Genomic DNA, 19932 nt, shown 5'->3' with positions numbered 1-19932 from the left:
TGGTATCATTGTTTTGCCTTTGAAGAAACCAAGGCTTAAAAAAAGGCAAGTCCAGGATGACCTATAACAGTGATCTTCTGGCTGAGGAACTTACACTGTGGTAGAACCAGAAGTATCCTAGGTCCCTTCACCTGACACATGGCAGGCTAGTCACTGACACCGTTGGTGCCAGAAGAAAATAGGAACTTGTTTCGCAATGCATAAAGTTAAGGAGTTGAGCAACTATGGCTTGATTCCTCCTGGACTCCATGAGAGATGAAGAGTGGTGAGTCTTACAGATTGAAGTTGGTAGTTGAGAAGTGCATGTTGAGATTGCCTATTTGAGGCCTTCCTTAGCTTGGTCGGTGATGGGAAGACAGCGTATTCTTTGGAAGATGCTATGATGGCCGAGTGGGCTGTGGTCTGTCCCAGGCATATGGGTAGTTCAGGCATTGCTTTGTTGCTCAGGGCCTGGGCTCCTGTGAAGCTGTCAAATGGAGCCCAGCAGTAAGATGTTAACTAGAGGTGATCATTGAATTCTGAGTTCCTGTGACATGGGTCTTGTGGAGCTGGCCTGATAGGAAGACAGGAACTGCAAGGTAAGGGAGGGAGACACTCAACTAATAAATACTGCATCAAAAGCACTAGGAGTTAGAGGTTCCATTTCAGCACTTTATAGAAGAGGAAATTGAGAGTCAGCAAACCTGAATGACTTCTACAAGTTTCCACAACTAATTAAGTAACAGAACCACAATTTGGACGATAAGCATTGTTGTTGTTGTAAGGTTAATTTATTTTGAAAGTCAGAAGTGGAGAGCAGGGGAGGAAAGATACGTATTAATCAGCCCATCTTGCATTCACTGGTTCACTTCCCAGATGGCCACAACTGCCATGCTGGGCCAGGCTGCAGCCAGGGGCCAGGAGTACCATCTGAGATTCCCACATGGTTGGCAGGGGCTGAAATATTTGTGTTACCTCCCTACTGCTTTTACCAGGCTGTCAGCAGGGAGACAGATCAGAAGTGGAGCAGCCATGACTGATTTTTTTTTTTTTTTAAGATTCATTTTATTTTTATTGGAAAGTCAGATATACAGAGAGGAGAAGAGACAGAGAGGAAGATCTTCTGTCCGATGATTCACTACCCAAGTGACTGCAACAGCTGGAGCTAAGCCAATCGAGCCAGGAACCCAGAGCTTCTTCCAGGTCTCCCATGTGAGTGCAAGGTCCCAAGGCTTTGGGCCTTCCTCGACTACTTTCCCAGGCCCCAAGCAGGGATTAGAACTGGCACCCATATGGGATTCTGGCACATTCAAGGCAGGGACTTTGGCTGCTAGACCACCGCGCCGGGCTGAACAGCCAGGACTGTTAACTGGCTCCTATGGAATACCATCATTGCAGGCTTTATGTGCTATGCTGCCTCACTTGCTCCTAAAGTGTTTTGTTCTAAAGTCATTGTTCTTTCCTATACACTGTCTTGCCAGCTCCATCCAATATGGTTGAAATTTTACGCAGAGTTTAATAAAGCAAAAGCTTTATTAATACCCTGGCTGAAATACAGTGGACACCATGAATTAGGTAGTTAATTCATGGGCAGTTATCACATACTGCCAAGTGTCGTGACCTGCAATCATTCCACTGTTGTGATGTTTGGTTTTCTTGTCTTTAAAGTGAAATAACTCATTTTCCACACAGGGCAGTGGTGAGGAGGAGCTGGATCACAGGAGGGAAGTCAGGATCCACTGAATGGACCTGTTCCTGAGCTGATGGCATTGCCGCGAAGTGGGGGGTGGGGTTCCACTTTCCGGAAAGCTGGCCTCCTGGAGTAGGAAGGGGGTGATCTCATAAAGCTTCCAGTGCCAACCACACACCTCTCCCTTATCTCTGCAATGTTTCTGATTTTGTTGATCCAGACTGCAGCGGGGACAAACCTCCTCTCCTAGCTAAGTGCTCTGTCCTGCTGCTTACCAGGCTAAAGGAACTGGCTGAGGGAGAAATCAATTTCTTTTGAATCTGATTAATAAAAACCAGCTTCCCAGGGTCTGCTCAGCCTTGGGGACACCAATCATTGAGTTCTCGGACTGTCCGACTGGGGTTAGCTTGGCTTCCAGAATAGAGAAAGCCACCCCACAACACAGAAGCTGTGCTGGGAGCCGCTACCCTCTCAGGAAGCTTAGAGGCCAGGGAAAACAGCCCAGGCGGCATTTCCACATTCCTTTCCCTTTGTTCCCTTTGCCTGTTGGCCTGTCTCTGCTTATTGGCATCTTGGGCAGAGTTCATTACAACTGAAACTCAAACCGAGTTGATGTTATAATTTATTAATTTATACAAGGTTTGAATCTGAAACAGATTTTTTTTTCCCTCAGTATTTAATTTTAAGAATTTTTAAACTACAAAACAACTTGATAGCCATGAATGGTCACTGCCTACATCTCTACAATGTAGGGCCTATATTCCATAATTAGCATTTTGCTGTAGTTGCTTTATCTGTTTCATCCAAAAGTGCATTCCTCAGTCCATTTAGCAATCTCGATGTTATTTTTTGATGCAATTCTAAGTCATTTGCAGACATCAGTGTATTTCATCCTGAAAACACTTCATCATTAACCTAGAGTTCAATATTTGTTTACAGGGCATTGCGGGGTAGGGTAAATTTTATGTAAAGTGGGATACATAAATTTTAAGTCTGTCATCCCACGAATTTTGATAAAAGTACATGTGCTTGTTAATTACCACCACCCCAGAAAGTGCTGTCTTGCCCTTGTTACTGTGTCCTTCCCTCACCCCTCACCCTCCGTTCTCTCCCTGCTACCTACTTTCCTGATGTTTTACCACTGAGAATGATCTCTGATTGCTCAGAACTTAATGTAAATGTAATCAGTGCAGGATGTGTTCTTTTGTGTGCTGTCTGAAAGACTTCACTGCCTGAAAATGGAGTTTGGGGACAGTCAGCCTCATTTAGCCAGCTCCTTCCTGTTTCACAAGTTCAGTGTTAAGTACGATTGGCAAAATGCACGGGATCTCAAGGTAGCTGGTATTTACTGACAGTACATTTATACTAAGAATTCTAGTTGTGTGTGTGTGTTTTTAACATATTAAGTATGTATAGTTTGGTGCTCTAAGTTGTGCATCTGACCTCCCAGACTCTGTGAACTAGGTGTCCCCTTTAGAATCTCAGGAGCTGAGTTAGGGCTACTCTCCCCAGCTGTGCTGCTGAGGAAGCCTGTTCTGCATGGGAGTTGAAGGTGGGTTTTCCGACAGCCAGACTCTCGGTGCCGTGAGCTGTAATGCAGTGCAGACTGTGAAAGGATTGGACCACGGGACAGTTGCTTGGCGGTCACGGTGGTGCTGGAAGGACAGGAGCAGCCCCCCCAACCACCACCATATTTTAGGTAACTGCAACCTTTCTCCTCAGCCCACCTTACACCAAAAAACAAGCCATGTCCTGGATGGAAAGTAGATTGTGTCAATTGGGCTAGGACCCAAATACATAATCCTCATTAATCTTTGAGGTTCTTGTCCCACTTATTGAAGTCAGTACTTGGTGTATAACTCAGACTTATGTGGCAAGCAGTAATAAAGCTAATTGAAATCTAGGTCTCAACCTTTTTATTCTTTCAGCAGTTTCTTGAGACTTTGCGTTAAAGATTGCTTTTTTTTTTAAGATTTATTTATTTTTATTACAAAGTCAGATGTACAGAGAGGAGGAGAGACAGAGAGGAAGATCTTCCATCCAATGACTCACTCCCCAAGTGAGCGCAAAGGCCAGTGCTGTGCCGATCCGAAGCCGGGAACCAGGAACCTCTTCCGGGTCTCCCACGCGGGTGCAGGGTCCCAGTGCTCTGGGCTGTCCTCAACTGCTTTCCCAGGCCACAAGCAGGGAGCTGGATGGGAAGTGGAGCTGCCGGGTTTAGAACCGGCGCCCATATGGGATCCCGGCGCGTTCAAGGCAAGGGCTTTGGCCACTAGTCCACGCCGCTGAGCCCTAAAGATTGCTTTTATAGTAGTCTGTTTTGGTGCGAGAAACTCATTTGAAAAATCTCGTTTTCATGTATTTCCTTTTTTAAAATTTTTTCATTTTTATTGGAAAGGCAGATTTAGAGAAAGGAGAGACAGAAAGATCTTGCATCCACTGGTTCACTCCCCAAATGGCCACAATGACCAGAGATGAGCCAATCCGAAGCCAGTAGCCTCCTCCAGATCTTCCATGTGGGTGCAGGGTCCCAAGACTTTGGGCCAGTGTCCACTGCTTTCCCAGTTCATGAGCAAGGAGCTGGTGGGGAAGTGGAATAGCCCAAACACAAACTGGTGCTATATGGGGTCCTGCCACTTTGCAAGGCAGGGAGGAAATTGGCTGATTGAGCTATTGCTATCACGTCTCTCTGTATTCTGCGAAGTTGTAAGTTGGAGGCTTTAGCCCTGACCTCTGGTTGCACAAAGGATCAGCTGGTGTTTGTAGGATCTGAGATGCTCTAGGGGAGTGAAACTCGGGTGTGGAAAAGGGAGGCTAGGATGGGTGCTGTGGCTAGGTCAGTTAAGCCAGTACTTGTGACACCAGCATCCCGTATCTGAATGCCAGTTTGAATGCCAGGTGCTCTGCTTCTGATCCAGCTTCCCACTAATCATCGTCTGAAGCAGCAGATAATAACACAAGTACTTGGGGGGCTTATCATCTGTGTCAGAGACCAGGTTGGAACTCTTGGCTTTGGCCTGGCCCATCCCTGGCTGTTGATGCGACTGGGAGTGTTGGGGGATGGTGGTGAACCAGTCGATGAAGATCTGTTTCTCTCACTTTTCAAATAAATAAGTAAATAAATCTTTTTTTAAAAATGGGAAGGGTTGAAGGAGACCTAGATTGGGGTCAAGCAGGCAGAATGCGTTGGCCGAACTTTCGCTATCCTAACCTGGGACAAACACAAAGGATAGGCTCTTAATTTGTCAGTGAAAATGACAAAGCACTTTTTAAGAACGACTTATTAATTTATTTGAAAGGCCTAGTAGTGCAGAATTTTTTGAAACAAAAGCGCTTCTGTCATCTCCTAGGCTGTTAGAAAAAGGAGAATTTGAGAAGGCAAGTGATAAGGGAAGAAGATTCAAGTTGGATGATACAGCAGTAAATATGGTAACAGTCTGAGTGCCCATCCTCTGGTGAGACACACTGAGCTGAGCTTGCCAGTGTGCTCTCTGGACAAGCAGTGGTGGAGCTGCTTGGGAAGAACAGCCCTGGGCCCTCTGGCAATTGTTTATTCATTCCCTGCCATCCTCCTCCCCCACTCCCCCACCCAGCCCTGTGCCTCCCTCTCCTAAAAGCAGTTGACAGGGTTAGAAAATCAGGCCAGATAATTTACTTCAATCCATCTTTGTCTTTCCCGAGGCCTTGTGCAATTCAGTCTGAGGAAGGAAAAGAAAAATCACCCAGACCCTGGTCAGTGACCCTTTGTCAGATGTGGCATCCAAGCCCACTCGAGGCTGAGAGCCTGTCCGCTGCTGAAAGGCAGAAGACAGACATAGTCCTGAATTCTTGTGCGGCTTCCAGGCCTGGGAGTGCAGCTGTCAGCAGTCTTTAGGGTTCCCCGCACAGCCTGAGGGGCTGATTCTGACATCAGCAGAATGCACAGAGCAAGCGAGGGCTATGCAGAGGAGTTGAGGCTCAGCATCGAAGCACTGTGTCCCAGGGAACAGTCAGTGCCGGGCAGGCCACTTGGCCAGAGAAGAGGGTCCCAGGAGGCTCCTGGGCCCCAGGGAGTGGAGTGGAGGCTCTGCTTTCTCATTGGAGCAAGGGGATCCTATGCATGCTGGTCAGTGAGTTGGGACTCTGCAGGATTCCTGGCACACAGGACCAGCAGGTGGATATGAGGGGTTGTAGGTGAACAGCAGCCCTTTGCCGACAACCCGAGGGGATAAAGCTGAGGGGAAAGAGGGTGATGGGGGGTCCACACTGGCCCAGGCTGCCTTTCGCCAGAGTGATGAGCCTGGTGGGGCTGTTCAGGCAGTGGTCGGTATCCCTGTAGGTCACCGAACAGCTCCAGTGTAAATAAGCACGGCTGAAACAGGGACACGCCATCCAGCAGTCAGTCAGGGAAGTGACCGTGCGGCGCAGGTTGTTTCTGGGTCAGTGAGGTGCTGAGTGTCAGCAGGGAGGAGAGGAGGCAGAAGGTCTTCAGACCTTGGACAGATGGCAGGAGAGGGCTGTGTGCTTCCCACTGGTGGGAAGTCCTGGGGCATCAGCACTGCCCAGGCAGCAGCAAGGGGGTCTGGGAAGCCACTGCCTGCCGTCAGGAGCCTCTGCCGCAGCTGGCAGATTGCAGTAGCTTCACCCTTCACATTCACCATGTACATCAAAGGGAAGGAGGGTAAAGACAGTTCCTCTCCCTTTGGAGACTGGACCACAGCCTGTAGGCTTTTTGTCCAGGCTGAGTTCTTGTAGTCCTGGTATTTGGCCAGAATAGGAGCCCCTGAACACAGCCACTGCCTCCAGCTGGTATCACCTCTAGGATGCAGTTGGTGTTCCAGGGTCCCGCTGGCACTACCAGTACTTGGCATACTTCCCGGCCCCACAAGTTGGGAAAGGCCTTCTCCTCCCTCCCCCACTCCCAGGATTCCTCACAGGCTGGCGTCCAGGTGGCTTAGCAGCCTAGTGCCCACCTGTGGGCATCCAGGAGCCCAGGATCCAAACACATGTTATGCAGCCCTGATAGAGGCGGGGCGGGGGGGGGGTCATCCAAACCACTTTTTAAAATGAGCATTTGGTTTATTTCCTCATCTACTTAAGAGACCGAGGTACAGAGAGAAAGCACCTGTCTGCCATCCCACTCCCCAGATGCCTCCAATGGCAGAAGCCAGAGCAGGGTGAAGTCAGGAGCTGGGAACTCAGGTCTGGCATGTGGGTGGCAGGGACTCTGTAAACCATCACCTGCTGCTTCCCAGGATGTGCATGAGCAAGAACCTGGAGTCAAGAGCAGGGGTGAGCCTTGGACTCTGCAAGATGCAGGCACGCGAGCTCATGTGCTAGCTGCTGGGCCTCACCCCCCAACAAGCCTTGCTTTGAACATGAGTCCGTTATGGTGAGAGCTTCCGGGCCTTACCTTAAGAAACATGAGAGTATGTTCTCTGACATGATTCACTTGAAGCATAGTGTTAAATCATGGTCCCTTAGCATTTTGCCTACAGAAGTTATTGCGGCAGGCAGCATGTGTGTGGCCTCGTAATTAAGCACCAGTGGGGATGCTATCATATCACATATCAAATTCCTGAGTTTGAGTACTAGGTCTGATTTCAGTTTCTGACTTTCCACTTTCTGCTAGTGCATATCCTGGAAGCCAGCAGGTGATGGCTTGATTGGGTTCCTGTCACCCGTACGGGAAGCCTGGATTGAGTTCCTGGCACCCAGTCCGATTCTGCTCCTGCCTGCTCACCCCAGGGGACATCTGCCCGCTCACTCCAGGGGACACCTGCCTGCTCACCCCAGGGGACACCTGCCTGCTCACCCCAGGGACCAGCAAATGTCCAGCCCTGGTCATCACACATGGAGTGTGAACCAGCCCTCTGTCTTTCACGCTTTCTCCCCGTCTTTCTCTCTGGTTCTGAGATCAAGTCATATTGTAAAATCCTGCTTAAACACAGAAAAAAAGATGAGAACACTACACTGCACCGTTTGGTGGCACGCCACCTGCCTCTGGCTCCCCTGAGATGCTCAGCAGCTCTTGGAAGACAGCTTAATGAGATCGTTTTCTAACTCAAGCCTCAGCATGTAGATCAGAGCGAGAGCTGCTCTTTTGGAACACTCTGTCGGACTAAGATAATCGTATTTCCTCTGTACTGATTCTGGGCCAGAAGGGTGAAGCAGGGAGAGAAGATGAGCCCCAGCTTCGCTCCATCTTCACAGCAGGGCAGAGGGAGTGAGCAGGACCACAGCTGTGATTCCAGGGCCAGCACCACTCCACCCCTTTCCACCCAAACAGCGCCTTTCCTGCCTCATCATGCCTATGCTGAGCCGTTTGAAAGAGTTACACAGAGAAAGACACATACTGGTAGCGGGGCGGTGAGGAGATAAAATGTGATCTTCTGTCTGCTGGTTCATTCCCCAAAGGTCCACAACAGCCAGGGCTGGGCCAGGCCAAAACCAAGAATCTGGAGCTTTCTCTGGATTTCCCACGTGGGTGTAGGGTCACTCATGCCATCTTCCGCTGGCCTCCCTGGCATATTAGCAAGAAGCTGGATCAAAAATGGAGTTGCCGGGTCTCTAACTGGCACCCATATGGGATGCTGGCCCCACAGACAGCAGCTCTACCTACTACACCTCAACACCAACCCTTAACCCTGAGCTTTAACCAGTGTGAGTTCCAGTGGCTAAGAAGAGGTCCTGAATTACAAGTTGTCAGTAAAGTACCCAATACCCCGAGTCCCTCTGTAACTAGAATCTTCTCAGCTTGACTTAGCTATGGCAATTCACAAAACAGTAGAAGAGCCTTCCCAGTTGGAGTGAAGTTGTCTTGAGAGCAGCCATTACCTGTTCTGAGCCGGTGTAGTCGGAGCTGCTCACATACAGGCTGGGGTAGCGTGGGAACCCAGGCCTCTGCTGGTCCCCTGGGGTGAGCAGGCAGGAGCAGAATCGAGAAGCAGCAGGATCTTCATTCTGTCCAGTCTGATTTCAGAAGTCCTGGAAAATTCTCACAAATTGTGCAACCAGGGGGAGTGTTGATTGGACTTAACACCCAGCCGGGGCTTCGAGTGTGAAGTGAGATGATAATGAAATGTGTATAATGCATATTTCTGAGGATACCTTGGATCACCTCTGCCGTTTAGCTCTTTATACCCTCGGCACTCTGGGTGGCCTTGGAATACAACTTTTTTTTATTCTTGGCTCTAAATCAATGGAAACTACACTTGCATCCATTCATATGTTTTTTCATTCACTCAGCAAGATTGCCTAATTGTCATGGGCCAGGAGGTGAAATGGTAAATAAAATATGCTTGATTCTGTCCAAACAACAGTGGGGCAGTTTCTCCCACCATACCATCTTTGGTCTGGAGGAGAGACCCATTGGCTAATGGAGCCATTTTGTGAATACTTCACACAGGAAAAATTTGCCTCATTTTGTTTTCAAAGGTTTTATATATTTATATACACATATATATGTGTACATATTCATATGGAATTTATTTACTTGAAAGAACAACAGTGAATGAGGGAGAGGTAGAATTCCATCTGCTGGTTTATTCTCCAAATGGCCACAACAACCCAGTATGGACTAGGCCAAAGTCAGGAGCCAGAAACTCCATCCTGGTCCCATTGGATGACAGAGACCTGAGTACTGGAGCCATCTTCTTCCAGGAAAGGCACATTAGCAGGGAGCTGTATCAATATGGAGCAACTGGAACTTGAACCTGTATTCCAGTATGGGGGGTATTGGCTAAGAGTAGAAACCACACATATGTCAGGTTGAATAAATCATCATATAACCATATGTTTGACCTTTTGCTGTATGACCTTTTATATTTTTTGAGGTATGTGAATGCATTACTTTTCAAAAAACCAAGTAACGATATTTTTAAAACTTAAGAAATAAATTGTCCCCACTCCACCACAGACATGGGAGGGAAAGTGGAAGCATTATCTTACCCACCTCACTCCCCATCCTTGTCAGACTGAGAAGCCCACGTGGGTCTGTAATCCCCTCATCTTTGTAGTAAACAGTAAAATAAAATTTAAAAAAAATTTTGTAAGTAGGTAACATAAATTGGGGGGAAATATAGGTTTTAGCAGACTAGAACACCCAGAGTCCAACAGAAGGGAAGCAGAAAACAAACTAACCTTTTATTGAGCATCTGTGATGTGCTAGGTCTTTGACTGGATGCATTATGTTTATACCTTTTAATATGCATGTTCCTGAATGGGAGCTGATTTCCATCTCCACTCTCCTCCTTCAGGAGGAGGAGACATGGGTCATCCTGGTTGGAAGAGGTAGCCCTGGGAATGGCAGAGTCAGAGGAAATGACACGTGGTAGGAGATGGGGCACTCGGGTTCTGGTGCCATCCCTCCCTGCTTCTGAGGCCTGCCTCTGGGCATCTGGAACCAGTAACTAGTGACACTCACTCAGTTCGCTCTGTGGGAGTCAGGCTGGTGTTTGCTTCCCTCCACTGCTATCAAACTCAGGGCTGGCTGTTGGCAATCATGTTAACAAGCAGACAAACAGCCTGAGCCAGCAGTCATTTGTGGGCCTGCAGGAGAACACGTCCCCAGGCTCCTACCTGCTTGCCCTCAGCTCGTCAGCTGGGTGATGGATATGTGTGTCTGTGTCTGCCAGCTAGAGGCTGGCTTGGGAGTTGTGCTGATTGTCAGACCTAGGCTTCATACTTGCATTTAGAGGGAAAAGCATCCAAGCCCTGGTACACAAGGTCTTCTTTTCATGCCTTTGGAATGAGCTCACTCTCACTGCAGCACAGAAAGGGGGAAGGGGAGTGTCTGGGACAGGTGATCCAGACAGAGGGCAGTGCTGGGGTCATTTGGAGGCTTTTGAGACTGAGGCGTAGGGGAGCGTGTCTCTTCTCATCCCCCGAATGTACAGATCTGTCCAGGACTGTGGCTTCCAGGCAGCCAAAGGATTGCTTATCAGGACGGTGTGCCACCTTCACCCCAGCTCCCAAGAGGCCCTTGTGGGCAGGTGCTCTCCTTTCTCAGCTATCATGCCTCAGAGTGGCAGTCATGCAGTCCCAATGACCTGGTTGAATGCCTACAACCTTGCCAGACGCACCCCTCTCCACACTTGAGGTGTAGCATGGATGGAAACTGGCACAGTCTCCCCCATCTTAGAATTTAATCCTAGGTGAGCAGTGAAACGTGCCAGGTCAGATCTGCTCTTGCGCCCCCTACCCAGTTTTTGTTGGGGTGGAGGTGGTACATAGTATCTTCTCAGAGGCACTCTGGGCATTTCCAGCAGTGGAGCCCATATTTTGCATTTCTCACTTCCTCCAGAGCTGTTTCCATGTCTCCCTGACCAGGGCCAAACAAGGCTGATCCAGATCTGAGGAGCAGGGAGTTGTGGTTCCCGTCAGGTTGGAACCGGGGTGGGTGTGGGATTGTCTAAAGGACCCCAGAAGGTCATCCTCCAGGGGTCCTGATAACGAGCCAACAACAGTGAACCCAAAGCTGACTTCCCCTTTGTTTTCTTTCTCCTCCTTCCATTTAAGATTGAGAAGATCATGAGTTCTATTGGCGAAGGGATCGACTTTTCTCAGGAACAGCAGAAGATCTCAGGTACGGTGCTCAGTAGCCACGCTGCCTGCAACCACAACCCTGGCTCCATGGTGCTCAGACTGCTGTGACACAGGAGACAGATGTTTGAGGGGGTGATGGGGTGGCCTCAGACACAGGCATGCTCTCCCACTCAAACTTACCTGTTTCTGGACAGCCCATCTTGCTGGAACTTGGGGGACCATGGTACCTTTCCGTGGGCAACATGCACAAAGTTTAGGGTGCCTGGGAGGAACTCATTTCTTTAAATGTTAGCTTTCTTAGGCTGTGCTAAGTTGGAGGGTGCCTCCACAATTGATCTCCCCAGCTGGGTTCCATGAGCCCAGGACTCTTGGCTTGCCTCACGCACAACGGTGGCAGAGCAGTGGGTTACAGTGGGTTACAGTGGGTTACAGTGGCCCTGAACAGGTAGCATGATCAGAATCACTTCTTCCTTCTGTCTGTCAGCTTAGACGCCGTTTTTGCTCTGTGACTTTGGTCATTCTTTCCATTTCTAAGCCTGATGGGTGACGTCTGGCTCTGTTGGCTTATTTGAAACAGAGACTGGTAGGGAGGTATTTTTAGAGTGCCTCTCTCCCCACCCATACCCTAAATGCTTGCAGATAGTCCTGGCACCTGGGCATCCATCTCACAGCTGCCCAGCCATGCACCTGACCCCTCCCCATTTGACAAAAGTATTTGTCCCGAAGGCATGAAATTCTGTGGTCACTCAGGAAGCTCCACCCGAGATTGGCCTGTCAGCCTCAAGGAGAGTACCTGGTTCCCCTGGGTGCTTCTGTAGCCCTGGCTGCCAGCTGCAACGAATGTGCATGCTGGGGAGAGAGGAGCTGCTGGGCCGTAGGGCTCCATGGGGAGAGCCTGGAGCCTCACAGTCCTAGATGGGCTTCCTGACTCTAGCCACACGTGTGTCTTAGCCGGGCTCTTAATCTCTCTGAGCAGCTAATTCCCCATCTGCAACAGCTAGATGATGGGGCCAACCTCAAGGGTTTGTTGTAAGTTAAGTATGCGAAGGTGGTACTCAGTGAATAGCTGCTGTGCTTGTTTTTTGTCCCTGAAGTCATTACTTACTCATAATGAGAGATTTAGAGAATGCAGGCTCCTGCTCCCCTGGCTTGTCTCAGTCGTTGTGCTGGGCACTGCCCTCCCTCCAGCAGCCTCATTCCTCTGGGGTGAGGGCTGAGCCCAGATCGTTTGTAGAGTATGCTGGAATTCGCAGAAGTGGCCCTCCTGGCTAAGCATTTGTGGACGTTTCCACACAATTGCTTAGATTCCGCTCAGTGATCTCAACACTGTCTTGTGGTATTCAGACTTCTCCAAGGGGTTGATATATATGTTGGGAATAAACGTTGGGGACTGAGTTAAACACCAACTCCATTTCCAGAGCTCTGCGTTTGAGACACAGGCCGTTTGGCACGGCAGTGAAGACGCCTCTTGGGACGCCTTCATCCTACATCAGAAGGCCTGGTTTCACTTCCTGGCTCTGCTTCTGCACCCTGGGAGGCAGCACATGGCAGCTCAAGTACTGAGGTCCCTATCATCCCTGCAGGAGAACCAGATTCAGTTGCAGGCTCCTGGCTTCGTCCTGGTCCAGCTCTGGCTGTTGAAGCATTTAGGGAGGGAACTAGCAAGTGGAAGATCTGTCTGTTTCTTTCTTTCTCTGCTTTTCAAATAAAATTAAAATCTTAGAAATTTTTTAAAAATGTATTTGAAGATCACAGTTAAAGAGAGAGAGCTTTCATCTGATGATTCATTCTATATGTAGAGGCAGGTGGCCAGTGCTGGACCAGGCTGAAGTCAGGAGGCAGGAGCTCCATCCACTTGGACCATCCTCTGCTGCCCTTCCCAGGCCATGAGCAGAGCCAGTACTCGTCTGTCAGCACTGAGCCACTGCAGCATAAAGGGGTGGATTTTGATGCACATGGGCGGGGTGAAATCTGGACCTTCAGAAACGTGATGCGATGGGCCTGTTTTGCCAGCATGCGTGATCTCGTTACTCTGAGAAATTGTTGGATTCGTTTTTGCCTTTTGGAGAGTTATTTGTGATCTTCACTGGGTTCACTGGAGCAGACAGGCTTATCTTCCGTATGCACCTGGGTGTTTTCCTCTGCTTGGAGACCCCATGTGCTGCTGTGTGTGCCGAGGTCAGAGTGCAAACCCACGTGTTCTGGCTCCTGAGATGGGAGATACCAAAGCCCCTGAAGCCAGCCAGACGTGAAAGCACGCATTGCCCACCGTTACCGAAGGCCATCAGCAAATCTGATAAAGGCAGGAATTTCTGGGAAGCTCAGGTTTCTGGCCTCCGGGACAGAGGCAGAAATACCCCTGAACGACCCCTGTCAGTGCATGGCCGGGGTGCTCCCTCAGCCTGACCTGCTACCCTCAAAAGTGTATGAAACCCCACCCACACAGCTTGAGCACCAAGGCGCTCCCGCGGACCAGGCTGACCCCTGCCCTTTGCCAGGTATGACAGCATGAGAGCAGGGATGAGAGCAGGAGCAGTCAGTTCAGTTGAGACTGCTTTCTGTTCCCTGTACCCTGCTGTGAGCCCGGATCACTTGCATACATGCAGTTTTGAGTCAGAAGCAGGCCATTGCTTCTGGATTTTATCAGTCAGGAGCCCTGGCAGCACCACGAGCAGAGCCTTTTTTCAGCTCTTCCCTTGCTGTTCTGATCCTATGCATGAGTTCTCCCTCCCATGAACCCATGTGAGTATAGAGAAGTGTTCTGTTTCCATCCCTGGGTCTCTGGATTCCAATGCACAGGCTTGTTTTAGGGCCCATTTTGTTGACCCTTCCTACATACCCACAGCCTAGGCTGAGGAGAACAAAGGGCCTGCGCACCAACCTCATGGAGCCAGTCCCAACCTATGTGTCGGCATTGTGCCAGGCCATGGGGCATGCATAGTGCGGCTCAGGCCTGCCCACAAATTCCGTATATTAGTCAAGAGGAGTTTCCTCCAGGATCTCACAAAGTACCATCCTTCAGCTCAGACCCCAAGGCAAAATTTCTGCTTGGTTTGGGTGGCCAGGGACAGAGTTCTGATTGTCCTTGGGTTTCGGGCTTGAGGAGAAGAGACCCAGGCTATGGGCTGGCAGCCTGGGAGGAAGAGTGTGCTCGCCAGCAGATAGTCCTGAACCCAGCGTGGGTTTGCTTACTCTGCCCAGAGTAGCAGGTCGTCCTCTCTTGAAGCTCAGTCCTGTTTTGGGGGACCTGGGCAGCTAGGCTGCCTGCACCAGATCTCTGAAAGGCATGGTCTGTAACTGACTTGTCCCCTGTTTGACAATTAGCTCCACCCTTGGAAGCCTGGGAGGGTAAGTCTTCTCGCAGGCCCGGACGCCCTGGCTCTGTTCCACAAAGCTTGCTCTGTCAGGCAGAAAGAACTGCATGGCTTGCTCTGGCTAAAGCCAAGCCCATCCTCTGTTGAGCAGCTGTTGAAGGCAGACTCCTTCTGGGGCCTCATCTCCCAGTAACAAAGCCCTTTCCTTTGCCTGGACACATTTTCAGGCTGCAGGCCTGCCTCCTACCTCCAGCATGTGCAGGGGGTGACAGCAACCCCTGCCTTGCTGTCTCTGTATACCCTGAATTTTTTATGTCCCTTCACGGCGCGTGTGGAATGTGGTCCTGCTTCTGTGTCCATGGCCTTTGCGTTCTCAGCTCTCCTGCACACTGGTTGTGTTCTGCTGCATGTCTCTTTTTCCCCTAGGGCTAGAAGGCCAAGGAGAAGTCTGTGCCTGAACTGTTTGGTTCCCTCACTTGAGAGGGACAGGCCTCCTTTCCTCGCCTTCTTCTTTTTTGCAGTGAGAAGCAGTTATTCCTAAAAGTGGAGAGAGAGGGGCCACTTAGCTGCAGGCTGTACACTTAGGCAGAGTCATTCTTCTGTCTTCTGTCCCAGAAACTGTCGGCCAGCCTTCAGAAATGGTCCCCCTCTGTTCTTCCTGATAAGCTGCCCCCAGCCCTGAACTGCAGGTAAAATGTCACCCTGTCCCAGCTTCCCTGTGCGTCTCTACTGGTCAGCCTCCAGCACTGGGGAATCTGTCATGCTCTCACTGGCGCCGCTGTCTTCCAGCCCCCTCAGCAGCAGCAGCTTCTGCTCCAGTGTCTCATCCCTGATGTATTTTCCTGAGCGTGGAAGGGGGAGGGCAGGGAGGGGAGAAAGGGGAGGGCCAGACATGATGAGCGAGCAAGGACTGTGGAGCCGGCAGCAGGCAGCGTGGAGCCCAGGAGCCTTTAGACAAAGCATTCAGCTGCGGTCCTGTGAGCTCACACACCCACTGGCAGCAGGCAAGACCACAGCCGGCCGGCTGGGGATTAGAAGCAGGAATGAATCAGCAGCCGGCGACACTTGACTTTGCAGGCACACAAGAGCCTGCCGCTTAGGTTCCTGGCACAGACCACCTCATTCAAGGGCAGGCAAGCTTAGCCCCCCAACTCAGCATCTGGGAACGCTGCTGCCATGTGCACCTGACGGACCGCCGGGTGCCTAACCATCATCTGTTCTGCAGAGGACACAGAAGACTGGGTGGAAGCCCCCGCAGTTGGTCACCAGAGTCTCTTTGGTACCCAAGCAAATCGGCATTGTCCTGCCTGAGAGGCGCCAGTGCCCAGGAACAACAGAATGAGTCTCACCGTGTCAAGAGTTCACTGGAGGTGATGATTTCATAGTTGGTTCTCCCGTTTCCTTCCTCACGCCCCTTTTTTTCTCCAAGAACCAGAGGTGTGGACTGGGGCTTAAAGTGCACAGCCTAGAAGCCCCACGGTGTGCCGGGCAGGGCTGAACTTCTGATCCCCCTGTCCTGACGGAGCAATGCAGAAGATAAAGATCCTCCCTGCCCCACTCATCCTCGGAGGAAGACGTGGAGATCCGGAGACCCGGGAATGACCGTCACCGTCTTTCTCAGCCAACAAGAGAGCAGCGCGGGACGTGAACAGACTTAAGCTCCCACGGCTCAGCTGATGGAGGACCACTTCCTCCTTCTCTGCCTGTTTGTCATCTTCAGCCAAGAACTGGATCTGCCTGGCCTGCTGGCCACCTTAGCAGTCACAGGAACAGCCACTCTTGGAGGAGGAAAATGAACGCTAAGCTCCTGGCCACCAGCTCAACCCAGGCACTCTGCTCTTCAGACAGCACCCGGGCCCAGGAGATGCCCTGCCTCTTGGCCACCAGAGTGTAGCTATGGCATAGCCCAGGGGAACACGATGTTGCCAAGCCAGCACAGCCACGCCTGAGTCTGCTTCCTGGGCCCTGGCCCATGTGCCCTGCTCAGCTCCTTGCCGCCTTGAGGTTCTGAGTGCAACGGGCCGGAGGCCATGGTTTGCTTATTCCGGGACTGCTGGGGGAAAACAAGTAAAAGTCTCTTTTCTCCCCCTGCCGTGTCCTGTGCTGCTTGTGTTGCATGTGCTGGGTGTCCCTGAGCCGCCACTACCACTGCAGCCGCTGCCACTGCTTCCTGCCTGCACCCCTCGGCTGCATGAAGACGTGTGCTTTCTCCTGACCCGTCTATACTGCAAGGCTGCAGAACTTGCCCTTGGCACAGCCCCCACGAGTTCCTGATGTTGCATGGACCCGAGGAACGGCAGGGCTTTGTGGGCACTAGGGGAGCTCCCAGCCCCTCTAGCGTGCGCCGGAGCACACCTGCTGTTCCTCAGTGCTGACGCTGACGAGAGGACGCCGAGACTGTCAGGGTGGGCCTGCCTGCTGACCCTGGAGCAGCTCAGCCTGAGGGGTGTGAGCTGGCGGCGGCCGGGCAGTGTGTGACTAGCACAGGCAGCCTGCCCTTGGCCGGTCCACAGAAGAGGAGCTGCGTGTCTGCTGCCCTCTGTTCTCTTGTACTTAGTTTGCCTGCTTCATGGTAATGACGATGATGTGGCAGTGCCGTCTGTCTTCCTCAGAGTGCCGCTGCTACCGCCTTAATGGGTTTTCCCTTTTCAAGCGTCTGCCGATTCCTCTCTCGTCAGGTTCGCGGACGCTGGAGCAGAGCGTCGGGGAGTGGCTGGAGTCGATTGGGCTGCAGCGGTATGAGAGCAAACTGCTCTTGAATGGCTTCGATGATGTACGCTTCCTGGTAAGTGTGGCAGGAGCCTTGACAGCACGCCGGGCCCCACATGACCCACCTAGGTGTACATGCGGGGCCGGGTCCCAAGGACATCAGTCCAGGGTGGGGCCCGTGCCTGCTCTCCACACTCAGCTCTGCTCCAAAAGCCAGCTCACAGGGCTGGCTCTTGGCAGGTCTGCATCCCAAAAAGGAGGGCTTCGGACTCAGGCCCCTCATTCCTCCCCCAGGGTCCCTCCTCTGACACCTCAGCCACCTGCTGTACAGCAGGGCAGACACACCCAGGCCAGGAACTTCAGTGGGCAGCGCGTCAGGGTTCCCTGCAGGACACTCTGTGTTGTCTGGACCCAAACAGTTTCCTTTATTTGCCAGAACTTGAAGTCAAGTGATTTTCTGATCAAGGACCTCTCCTCTGCCTGGCAAAGGCCAGCGCCCACAGTGGAGACCTAGACCACACAGGCCCATGGGCTCAGGCCTCCCCAGGGTGGCCCAGGGGAGAGCTAAGTTGGTTTGGAGGGTTGGTTGCTTTTTTCTGTGCTCTTAGGAAAAGAGAAAGGCAAAGCCAGGGTGCCCTTGCTCGGACTCCCTGTGGAGGAGGGGCCCGGCTGGGAACCAGGGCCCTGGATCCTGTGTTCATGTGTCCAGAAAGCAGCTCAGACGAAGGAGGCTGTTCCCGGTGCTCTCCTGGAGGCCCTCCCTGGGCAACTCGCTGGGTTGGGCAGTGAGCTAAGCTGCCATCTGCACCACCCCCAGGAGCAGCAGTAGATGGCAGTCATGGCCCTGGCCGCTGGCACTGCTTAGTAGCGCTTCCCATGTGTTCCCACTACCCAGAGAGCTTTAGCACATGCTAGCTCATCGAGGCTTTACCGTGGTCTTGAGCATGCCCCATCGCTGTGAGACAAGTGGTGGTTGGCTGGCTTGTTTGGCACGGGTGGAGTGGACTTGGAGGTGTCAGCTACCTTAGAGGGAAAATGTGTGCCCCAGCACTGGGGTTCCAGGAGTCGGGCCCTCACCACTGTACTGCATGGCCCGTGCTCCCTATGTGGGTGCAGGGTGCATCCACTTAGGTGCTCCCGTCTCCTGCGTGGCAGGAGTTAGCTTAGAGCTTGGTGTGAGATAGATCCAGCAAGCCCTTCCTGCTCCTGCCCCTCCTCGGTACCTAGAAGGCCTGACCCCTGCTGTCACGGTCCTGGGGTGGGCAGTCCTCGTGTGCTTGAAGCAGATCTCACCCTGCGCCGCTTCGCCGTCTGCCTGGGTCCAGGTCAGCACAGAGCCGCTGCCATGGCCTCGGGTTTCCCGCGGGTGGGGTTGAGTCTGGTGCCTGCCCAGGGAGCTGACTGACCCAAGGCCTCCAGGGAGGACCCAGGCGAAGGCCCCTGCCCTCTCCAGGCAGGTAGATACTTTGCCAAAGCCAGCTTTGGGATAGTGGCTTTTTTTTAGTATTTAGGCCGTCATTTCTAAAATAGCAGTTTATTTCTAAAAGTTAAACAGTATGTTTATGGTTCTTGTGACCTAACCCTAACTCACCACCTTCCTTGGAAGGGCAACAAAGCCAGGATAGAGGTGGTGGGCAGCGGTGGCTCACTCCTGGCTCTTGGCGTGTGGGGGCATTATCCCTGTTTCAGACTGGCTGCCTGATGGACCAGTGAGGATAGTGTTGGGCCAAAGAGTCACCTCTCTGATACTTGCGGAAAGGGGAAGATCCCCTCCCTCGCACTCCTTAGAGCTGCTTTCCTGCCCTGCCCGGGCTCTGGACCAGGGTTAGCTGAGCAGTCGTGGGGAAAGGTGGCAGAGGCGCAGAGTCTGAGTCAAGACAAGTCCCTTCCCACCCTGGAGGACCCTTGGTGAGGAGGCCAGCAGCTCAGTCCTCCCAACGACTCTCTGGGTTCTGGGCAGCCTGCAGGTGGGGCCTGTACAGGACAGCTGGCTGCGTGCCCCCGGGGCCTGGGCGTGTTCTTTCAGATACCTGCCGTGGCCTGTGCAGCCACGCAGAGCATCCTGGGTAATTGCGTGTAAGTTGCCAGATGGGTTGTAAGGCTAATTAAGTTTTAGCAACCAGGAAAAAAAATACCACGGAAGGTGAGCGTTCTTGCTATTGAGACAGTCCCTGGTTGCACATGGCAGTTTACATCGTGTTAGCTACGGTATGTCCCCTGAGGTTTGGTTTTCAGCAGGCTAAGAATGTTTCCTTTGATTCTGAAGTTCCTAAAGACTCTTTTTTAAAAGATTATTTTTATTTATTTTATTTTTATCCTTGTTTTTATTTGAAAGATAGAGTTACAGAGAGAGTTCTTCTATTCCCTCCCCCAGATGGCTGAAACAGCTGGGGCTGGGCCAGGCTGAGGCCAGGAATCAGGAGTTGTTCTGGGTCTCCCATGTGGGTGTAGGGGTCCAGGCACTTGGGCCATCTTCTGATGTTTGCCCAGGCGCATTATCAGGGGGCTGGATGGGAATCAGAGCAGCTGGAACTGGCACCCATATGGGATGCCAGCATTGCAGGTAACCCACTATGCCAAAGTATGGGCCCTGCACTGGAGTCTCTTCTACACAGATATAGAGTAGCTCCCAGGAAGCTGGGTCCCAGATGCGTTAGGGACAGCAGTAGATCTCACGGACAAGGTGCTGCTGTGGAATTCCTTCTGATGAGTTCA

At 51.7% G+C, this 19932-nt stretch overlaps 1 protein-coding gene across 7 annotated transcripts in view; it reads left to right on the top strand.

Annotated features, from left to right (window-relative positions):
* ANKS1A (ankyrin repeat and sterile alpha motif domain containing 1A) overlaps window positions 1–19932 on the top strand; it is a 202553-nt gene that overhangs the window by 164582 nt on the left and 18039 nt on the right. For all 7 annotated transcript variants that reach the window (XM_058664222.1, XM_058664235.1, XM_058664230.1 and 4 more), the window contains 2 exons: window positions 11168–11234; window positions 17187–17293. In XM_058664222.1, coding sequence (XP_058520205.1) covers window positions 11168–11234; window positions 17187–17293 — 174 coding nt within the window. The remainder of the gene's footprint in view (window positions 1–11167; window positions 11235–17186; window positions 17294–19932) is intronic.

This window comes from Ochotona princeps, chromosome 1 (assembly GCF_030435755.1).
Source record: "Ochotona princeps isolate mOchPri1 chromosome 1, mOchPri1.hap1, whole genome shotgun sequence".
Classification (NCBI taxonomy): domain Eukaryota; kingdom Metazoa; phylum Chordata; class Mammalia; order Lagomorpha; family Ochotonidae; genus Ochotona; species Ochotona princeps.
Note: the sequence above shows the minus strand (reverse complement) of the source record. Positions and strands in the feature narration are given on the sequence as shown.